Source organism: Penaeus vannamei, chromosome 39, assembly GCF_042767895.1.
Source record: "Penaeus vannamei isolate JL-2024 chromosome 39, ASM4276789v1, whole genome shotgun sequence".
Lineage (NCBI taxonomy): Eukaryota > Metazoa > Arthropoda > Malacostraca > Decapoda > Penaeidae > Penaeus > Penaeus vannamei.
Window position 1 is genome coordinate 26001821 of NC_091587.1, and position 10030 is coordinate 26011850.

General features: G+C 37.7%; 3 protein-coding genes across 5 annotated transcripts in view; 1 reads left to right on the forward strand and 2 right to left on the reverse strand.

Annotated features, from left to right (window-relative positions):
- Positions 1 to 551, reverse strand: part of LOC138859992 (cuticle protein 21-like) — a 1439-nt gene extending 888 nt beyond the window's left edge. The window contains exons 1-2 of the mRNA XM_070116646.1: positions 468 to 551; positions 17 to 88 (exon numbers count right to left, since the gene is read on the reverse strand). Of these exons, the coding sequence (XP_069972747.1) occupies positions 17 to 88; positions 468 to 479 (84 nt within the window). The 5' untranslated portion in view covers positions 480 to 551. The remainder of the gene's footprint in view (positions 1 to 16; positions 89 to 467) is intronic.
- LOC113821117 (pro-resilin-like) overlaps positions 1 to 10030 on the forward strand; it is a 188699-nt gene that overhangs the window by 162132 nt on the left and 16537 nt on the right. The window lies entirely within an intron of this gene.
- The window catches only part of LOC113815803 (cuticle protein 21-like), a 4789-nt gene continuing 693 nt past the window's right edge, over positions 5935 to 10030 (reverse strand). The window contains exons 1-3 of one of the 2 annotated variants that reach the window (XM_070116363.1): positions 7101 to 7173; positions 6726 to 6801; positions 5935 to 6497 (exon numbers count right to left, since the gene is read on the reverse strand). In XM_070116363.1, coding sequence (XP_069972464.1) covers positions 6022 to 6497; positions 6726 to 6801; positions 7101 to 7112 — 564 coding nt within the window. In that variant the 5' untranslated portion in view covers positions 7113 to 7173 and the 3' untranslated portion in view covers positions 5935 to 6021. Of the gene's footprint in view, positions 6498 to 6725; positions 6802 to 7100; positions 7174 to 10030 lie in introns of those variants that run through there. The other variant, XM_070116364.1, reaches the window with a different exon arrangement.

Below are 10030 nucleotides of genomic sequence, written 5' to 3' on the forward strand. Positions count from 1 at the left end.
GGCATCAGTGGCTTACCCTGGGGGCGCCGTAGGAGAAACTCGGCCTGTCGGCGGCGGCGACGGCGGCGAAGGCCAGCACGAGGATGATCTGTATTGATGGAGCAGTAAGAGGTGGGTAATGATATATGGAATAATTGAGTACATAGTCATACTAAAAATTGGCAAGGATCTGCTCTCTACTCCACCCGATTTTTAAAAAGTTATATACATGTGTATATATATAATATATATATATATATATATATATATATATATATATATATATATGTGTATATATATATATATATATATATATATATATATATATATATATATATATATATATATATATATATATATATATATATATATATATATATTCAAGGTAAGCAGTGAAAGCAAAAAGAAACAGAAACTGCTAATATTTCTTCACTGGCATTTCCTAACTTTCTTAAGACAAGATTCACAGCCAGAACTCGGGAGGTCACCTTGGTGTTCATGGCGGCTGTGTCGTTGGATCAGTGACTCCTCCTCACTTGCAGGCCATTATATACTGCCGGCCAGAATCAGGCCTGGTTTTTCTGATGCTTTTTTTTTTTATTATTGAAATTTTCCTCATATCCCTCGGGCGGGAATCTTTTGCAATATACTGTCGTTACCAATGATTCATTTAAGAACATTCTCGCATGTTCTAGCGGATGCCAGTTCTTTGAATTCTACACGAATTATTCATAATGTAGAATCACTCATGTAAGTGTGTCTTTACACGTACATCACACGTATTTTTTTCTCTTTTCTTCTCTCTTCTACATATCCCTTAGAAGGAACGAATTTGCAATACTGTACAGAACCTGTCTTACTTCAATGTTCTTAAAACTTTATATGATGCTGACCTATTTCGGTTTCAGTTACTACTACGATTGCAGCAATTGGAGAGAGAGAAAGAGAGAGAGAGAGAGAGAGAGAGAGTTAGAGAGAGAGAGAGTTAGAGAGAGAGAGAGAGAGAGAGAGAGAGAGAGAGAGAGAGAGAGAGATACTCGTTATGAATAACCAATGTGTAGGTTGACTATTGTTGTTACGGTCATATTAGAACGTGTTATTGTGTTATATTTTATTCTGTTGTATATAATAGCATTTGCATATATCTCATCTGTGCCATTTACTTATCGTTAGCATCCCTTTTTTTATTAGTAGTATTAGTATATTATAATTGTTATTATTATCATTATTATTATTATTTTTATTATTATTACTTTTCTGTCATTAAAAGAGTTGTTGTAATTTTTATCATCATTATTATTAGTTCAACTATAGTTATTCTCAAGGATATCACAATTCTAAGAGACGGAGCAACTGACTTACCACCAGGTCGCAACCTTCAACTGTATGGGGACCTGTCACTGAAGTATCCACACTGGTATATTCCAACATGAGTAAGTTCATATACCTCTGACGTAGATAATACTTGTGCAATTTATTTTATGATTCAATGTCTTCGTATAGTGTGCTGACACATGTATGTTTCTAAATAAATTTATATGTTTATATCTATCTATCTATCTATCTATCTATCTATCTATCTATCTATAATATATGTGTGTGTGTGTGGGTGTGTGTGTGTGGGGGTGTGTGTGTGTGGGTGTGTGTGTGTGGGGGGGTGTGTGTGTGGGTGTGTGTGTGGGTGAGTGAGTAAGTGAGTGATTGAGTATGGCTGTGAGATTGTGGTAGGGTTGTCATCAGTTATATCATCAAATTAAGCACAAAGTGAGGTTGATTGCTTATACGCGTTTATCCTATTGCGGTGTTATTAGTGCCAACCTTAACCCGCACACATTCAACCACATTTACGTGTATACTTTGGATGTTATTTCACAACTATTGACAGTGTTGCCGATAAGCCTCGGGTTTCTCCATCGAAGCAGGTTGTATTGCTGAAACAGTCATGAAAGATGGATCATCTCGCATGCAAGTTATTAATAGAATTAACTTGCAAAGTCCATTTCTACCGGCGGACTTCAGATATCAAGCATCAGAACGTGTTTTTGTAAACTTCATGTCCGATTTTGTATTTGTTAGAAAACTAGCAATGCTATTTCTACATATTTATGCATAAAAAAGTAAAACGAAAACAAGTTTAGATTATAGAGCGTCTAGCACTCACTGTACCTTATGTGCTCAGGTTATTGTTAGCCTCTAAACAGTTTGAATATATGTACGGTAGGATTTTAATGATAGTCAAAATAGTCTTTTGGTTTTCTAAAGTGTACCTGTTTCACTTGTTTCTGATTTATAAAATGCATGTTAAAATTTTACCGTAGTCTTTTCCATGTGTTCTTATAGCTGAATATACAGTCTGATACTTATTGCTCTTCTATAACTACTCCTCCCATTTATTTATCAATCCTTGTAAAAAAAAAAAAAAAAAAAAAAAAAAAAATGTAAAATCAAGAACAAAACAGGACCTGTTCATCTTTGCTGGAAATGCCATAAAGAGAAGAAATTTGATATCCATGTATGCTGTATCCCTAAGGCCCAGGGTTCTGTTCCATATTAAAACCTTTAGAAGGTTTTCTGTATTTTCAGTAGGACTTTCCAGGTCAGTCTGAGCTTCATATCTTTCATAGTCGGAATAAAAAGGATTCTGTTCAACATGTTCACCAGACTGTGGGAAGGTAATTCTAGTATACAGGCTCTGTGGACTATATATATATATATATATATATATATATATATATATATATATATATATATATATATATATATATATATATATATATATATATATATATAAAACATACACACACACACACACACACATATAAATAGTCACCATGTTTCTGTTTATTTTAGAAAGGTTCAAATGGAAAATATTTCTGATCAACAGGTTCTCTAAAGAAGGTATTTTTAAACGGTATGGGTTGCTGTAGATCTTTCTAACTCATGTGAGAATTTACCGAGTTGGGTGATTTTTTCGAATAAACCACATTTGGCCAGATATGTTAACTGCATATGCTTCTCATGGAAAGAGGAAAGTACAAAAACAAAATATGTACAATTGATCATTATGATTTATTTGACACTCACACTAATAAATAAATCGCTGCACTGGAAATTTATGACAAAAGGATGTGGTTTTTCCACCGAAGTGTTTGCGGACGTCCTTATCCGAGGAGAAGGATTCACGGGAGTCGAAGTGACGAGACCTGACGGGGATGGGTGCGGGCCTCTCGAGGGACTCACGTGAGTCAGGGACGCGTGCTCTGGGGGCTGAGTAGACGGGTCTGGGGGCTGAGTAGACGGGTCTTGGAGCCTCCCGGGACTGAACTGAGTCATAGCGAGCCTCGCCCTCGTAGCTGACGTCGGCAATGTATCCGTTGTCGCCGTCCACGGAGTAGGTGACCTTCTGCAGGCGGCCGTCGGGGAGGTGCACGTAGTAGGATCCCTGAGTGTTGTCGTTATCGCGAGCCTCCTGGTGTCCGAAATCGTTGCCGGAGTCGTCGTGGTCGACGGCCCACTGGAAGTCGTACTTGGCCTCAGTGGATTCGAAGGACTCAAAGGATTCTCTGGAAGCTACCTGCATGGTCATAAAATACTTTTGTTATGCACAGCCATATGATTACAATTATTCATTTTATAAACGTGTATTTCCAGTAAACTTGTCTCCTTTTTTCATTATGCAAGTCCATACGCATATAAATACACACACATATAAAACACATACACTGTATTTGTATGCATGTATGGACATACAAGGTCTTCTGTGTGTGCATGGGTGCGCTTGAAAGCGGTTGCAGACATATGTGTAAGTTGTAAATACTGTTATACCCTACATGTGAAAGATATTAATAGGTCACTTTAGACCACAAATAGACTTCAGCGGCTTACGCCATAGGAAAAGTTCGGCTTGGCGGCGGCGACGGCAGCAAAGGCCAGCACGCGGATGATCTGAAATGAGGATCAGCAATAGATGTGCAATATGTGTAGCAATTATGTAGATAATAAAAAATATGCCCATTATTCATGATAATTCTTACCATAATAATGACAATAACAAAAGTATGATGATAATTAAAATAAATAAATGACGCAGATAGCATAGGTTCTTCACGTGGGCTTCAGAAGGATCAGATAAAATTGTCATTATTATTATTATTTTTTGCATGAAAAGGCGTTTATTTTTCAGTGACTCTACTTTCAAGTTTAATAATACTCTGTATCTCATATATGTATGAGGCAATTAATATTCAACAAATAAAGTACCCTATAAACATTGCATGCAAAGATATTTCTAGGGAAAGCGGTCCACAACTTCCATCAGATTCGTAAGGGGGTGCCTGACTTTCAAAAGGTTTAGAAACACTGAAAAAGAGAGAAAAAGATACTATGATATTGAATAAGATAAAATACAACATACAAATAGGTTTCAAGTTCATATCCGTAACAATACTAGGCAACCTGTTCAATGCAGATATAGCTATTGACAATATTACCAGCGATGAACCCTGAGTTTCTCCACTGAAACAGACCTGATTTCGTCTGGCATGCAAGTTCATAATACAGACTTGCAAAATTCCATCTCTATCTGATGCTACAAAGTTCAGGTCAGCTGTTAATTGGCTAACCTTAGGGCGAGCGGCGGCAAGGTCAGCGCTACGTCAGTTAACTTTTTTAGAGCAGTTCCTGAAATAGCTGTGACATTTCACACTACTTCTTAGCCCTTTCAGAGTTAAGATTTCAAATTTCAGACCGTGTTTTTTGTCATGTTCCTGCCCGACTTTATATCTGTTACAAAATGAAAACCATTATTAAACAAATGTGTTCGTCTTGTAAAAGAAGTAAAACACAAAACGGGTTTAAATGATAGAAGAACGTGACACTCTGACTTTACAATTTCTTAATATTGTTAACCTTAAAATATGTTTTTCTTAATCTTAGGTTTTTAGATGTCGAATAGCTTTCATGAAAAGTTTGAATATGTATAGGGCAGGATTTTGATTATATATATATATATATGTATATATATATATATATATATATATATATATATATATATATATATATATATATATATATATGTATGGATGTATGTATGTATTAGGATAAAGACTATGAAACGTCATTTGAATTTCTGAAGTAGACCTATTACACTTATTTTAATTAAAATACATGTGGCTAAAAGTTTACCATAAAATCATTTCGACGTGTACTGAATATACAGTTTGATACTTATTGCCATTCCATAACCACTTCCTTCCTATTTTTTTCAATCTTTGTAAAAAATACATGTGCATAAATTAAAGTACAAGGCAGCATCAAAGCTTCTTTCCTGGACGTATTATAAAGCGAAGGAATATCATATCTAGCTCTACCTAATAATCCACGTACATTGCATCCCAAAGGCCCAGGGTTCTGTTGCATAACAACTTTAACAGTTTGTTCTTATACGATGTTCCGTCTATTGAGACTCTTCAGGTTAGTCTGAACTCTGTATATCCAGTAGTCCAAATGAAAAAGGATCTGACTAACGAAAGACTGTCGAAAAGAAATTGATTTTAGTCGACAGGTTCTCTAAAGACGTTTGAAAAGAAAATTTGGTGAGCATGTTTTTATATATTCTTTAGAGACCTAAATGTAAATAATGTTAATCAGGTACTCTAAATATTGACGAAATATTAACAGTTAACTGTGTTTCAGGAAACCTTTGAGTGTCCCATGAGCATTAAATCTTAGAAGATATACTGTGAGATTTCACTTGAAAATATTTTTCACTTGAACTCAGTATTTAATTTATTGTAGTGATTTGTGAATGTAGGTAGTTTGGTTGCCATTTGAATCATAAATGAACTATGTAATGTTTACTGATTTTTTCCTCTTTTCTTTATAAGCTACATTTGGCCAGATATGCACACTGTATGTCTTGCGCAGAGAGGAAATAACCTGAATGATATATCTATGGTTGCTCATTATGATTTATTTGACACATTCACGCTAATAAATACATTCGCTACATTGGAAATTTAGATAGTCATAGGATGTGGCTTTTCAACCGAAGTGTCTGCGGACGTCCTCATCCGAGTGGAAGGACTCGAAGGATTCGCGGGAGTCGAAGCCGCGGAACTCGAAGGATTCGCGGGAGTCGAAGTGACGAGACCTGACGGGGATGGGTGCGGGCCTCTCGAGGGACTCACGTGAGTCAGGGACGCGTGCTCTGGGGGCTGAGTAGACGGGTCTGGGGGCTGAGTAGACGGGTCTGCGAGCCTCCCGGGACTCGACGGAGTCATAGCGAGCCTCGCCCTCGTAGCTGACGTCGGCAATGTATCCGTTGTCGCCGTCCACGACGTACCTCACGGTCTGCAGGCGGCCGTCGGGGAGCTGCACGTAGTAGGATCCCTGAGTGTTGTCGTTATCGCGAGCCTCCTGGTGTCCGAAGTCGTTGCCGGAGTCGTCGTGGTCGACGGCCCACTGGAAGTCGTACTTGGCTTCTCCGGACTCGAAGGACTCGAAGGATTCCCTGGATGCTACCTGCAAGGGGATGGTGCACTTTATTTTACAGAATAAGATTTGGTGCACTACTAAGAGAAACAGTTCTTGATGTACAGGGGTCGATCTTTTTACTGAATTACATGTGTAAGTGTTGCGGACATGCATGCACAGCCCACACAAGTATATTCGCATACACATAATGTTAAGTTCCCGTCATGAAAACTAAACAAGAAAACCTCACACATCGAAAGGGCATCGGAAACCTACCCTGGGGGCGCCGTAGGAGAAGCTCGGCCTGTCGGCGGCGGCGACGGCGGCGAAGGCCAGCACGAGGATGATCTGCAGAAAGGAACAGTGATGATAAGTCGTTTGCTAAAGCTTTGTTAAATACTTCATGTAATTGTGAACACAATAAGTCATCGAAGCTAATATGACTGCGAAATAATCTATACGAGTATTATTATCTGTATATATACCGTTATTATTTATATTAATAATTTATTATTACTGTTATCATCATTAGTGTTTTAGCATAATTGTAAATACGCAAAGAAGCACACAGAATCTACTTGTCTCTCTTCTCTTGTATTTCCTAACTCTCGTAAAACTAGATCCTCGACCAGTGTTAGGGAGCTCACCTTGGTGTTCATGGCGGCTGCGTTGTCAGTCGGAGCTGTGTCTTCGCCTCGCTCGCTGCCTGTTATATACGGCCAGAATCTGGCCTGGTTTTTGTGTGATTTTTTTTTTTTTTTTCGTTTGAATGAAATTTTTCTCGTATCCCGAGTAAGGGAATCTTTTGCAATATGGTGCCAATTGCATCTTGCTCGTATGCTGTTGCAGGCTCCACTTATTTTTTTCATGTGTGATCTCTATAGGAGTATATCCATAAAAAAACTAAACATACACCCATTCCTGTATTTCCCAGGCAAAATAATCAAATTATGTTCAAAATCTACGTATGGAAAACTTCTTTTTTTTCTACATCCCAAAAGGAGAAAGAATTTGAATTTATTCACTTATTACCCTAAAGAAACTCACTAAATGCTTAATGAGTTTCTTTATCTGCATCATAGCTTTTGGAATAATACTGGTCAAGAAAACAAATGATTACTTATATGAATTGTTCATGATAAGACTAAATATTATTATCGTTGCATTCATTGATATATAGAACCTATTGATATACTATATAATATAATTTCGTACGTAATTATTACTTCACTTCAATTCAACTTATGTCATTTCCTTATCACTTCGTATTATGATTGATATCATCCTCTTTATCACTCATCTTGATAGCCGCAATGACCCACTGACACCAGGTCTCGACCCACAGATGGGTGGGACCTGTTCGCTGAAGGACCCAGGGTTGGTATATTCCAGCAAGAAGCAGTTCTCATATTCCTGGCGCATTTAATATTGGTATAATTTTCTTTGTGTGCTTTTCATATTCTTAAATGTATTACGGTTATGAGTCTGTGCATATTTATATTTGTCAATCTCTCTCTCCATATATATATTTGTCTGTGCTTATGTATGCGTTTCTTTTTTGTAATTGTGTGCGTGTGTATTTGTATGTGTATGTGTTTGTGTGCGTGTGTGTATACGTTTGCGCGTGTGCTTGAGTGCGTGCTTGTGCGTGTGTTTGTGCGCGTATGTGTGTGTGTGTGTGTGTGTGTGTGTGTGTGTGTGTGTGTGTGTGTGTGTGTGTGTGTGTGTGTGTGTGTGTGTGTGTGTGTGTGTGTGTGTGTGTGTGTGTGTGTGTAAGTGCCATCGGTTATATTGTCAGAAGATATGGGATAACCACTAATTCACAGAGAGGCTGTCTGCTTTTGCCTGCGTTCAGCCCCTTTTCCATGGCTGTTGGCAGTATAATCGATGGCAACCTTAAAGAAGGACACTCACTTATACCGTGTGTTTGGCTATTACGAATGCAGCTGATGGGAACTCTCGGTTTACTTCTGTGATATATTACAAGGTGGACTGAATTGCTGAAACAGTCATGAAAACAAGTTCGTCTAGCATGCAAGTTCATAATAATACTGGCTTGCAAAAGTCCATCTCTATCAGATGCTACAAAGTCCAGGTCACTTGCGGATTGGCTAACCGTAGGGGCGGCGGCGACAAGGTCAGGACTTCGTGAACTAACCCGTACTTTTTAGAACAGTTCCTGAAGAAGCGGTGGCGTTTGGCACTTCTCTTTAGCCTTTTCAGATTTCACTTTTCAAGCTTCAGATCGTGCCTTGGTCCGTCCGAATTTTTATTTGTTACAGGGTGAGCAACAGCACTGATGCAATATGTTTGTTAAGAAGAAGTAAAACATGAACCATGTTTAGATTATGGAAGTCTGTGACGATCTGACTTAGCTTACATTATCAGTTTATCATTAACCTATAAAATGAGCAATATATCAATTTAAAGGTCGAATATCTATTAGAAGTACTCTAAATAAATTAACAGAAATTAATGTGGTAAGTTTTGGTGTTGTGAAACAGACCCACTACACATGTATTTGACAATATAATAGCCATGCTATGCAAAACCTACTTTAAAGTGTTTCTACATCTTCCAAGTGTAACTTTATCAGTCATTCTATAATCAGTCCTTTCTTTTTTCGTTTATCTATGTAAGTGCATGAAATTATGAACAAGACTACACACGAATATCTTTGCTGGATATGCCATAAAGAGAAGAAATTGCATGTCAGGGTATACTGAAAATATCACCCACTTTGGGCCCAGGGCTCTCCTTCGTGGTAAATCAATTTGGCAAAGATTTATAGACCGATGTTCTTTCCTGTAAGACTCTCCGTGGTGGTCAAGACTGAGGAAAGGAAAATAATTCCGATCAACAGTCTCAAATGACTCTTCACACACACACACACACACACACACACACACACACACACACACACACACACACACACACACACACACACACACACACACACACACACACACAATGTGGTTTTTTAAACGGTAAGGGATAAGGCAAACGTTTGATTGCATTTAGATTTGCAACTCAAGTGAGAATCTACCGAACTGCTCTACGAACAAAACCATGTTATTGATTCATAACCATTAGGCCACATATACTACGTATTATATTTCATGTAAAACGAGGAAACTAAGTTAAATATGGGATTACACATTGTCATATACTTGAAACATTCACGCTAATACAACCATTTACTACACTGATGAGGACGTCCCCATCTGAGTAGAAAAACTCACGAGACCGGGATGGCCTCGTGGAGGATGCGCGGTCTAGGGGCTGAGTAGGAGGGCTCGGAAGATTCCCTTGGCTCAGCTGAGACACAGCGAGACTCACCCTCGTACTGAACGGGGCTTAAAACGTTCATCTGTTATTCAATGGGCTAAGCCATTCGGCAAATCACGGGAATACACCTTTCTGTTTCTCTCTTTATCAGTATATATGGATATACATACATACATACATACATACATATATATATATATATATATATATATACATATATATATATATATATATATATATATATATATATATATATATATATATATATATATATATATTTATATATATA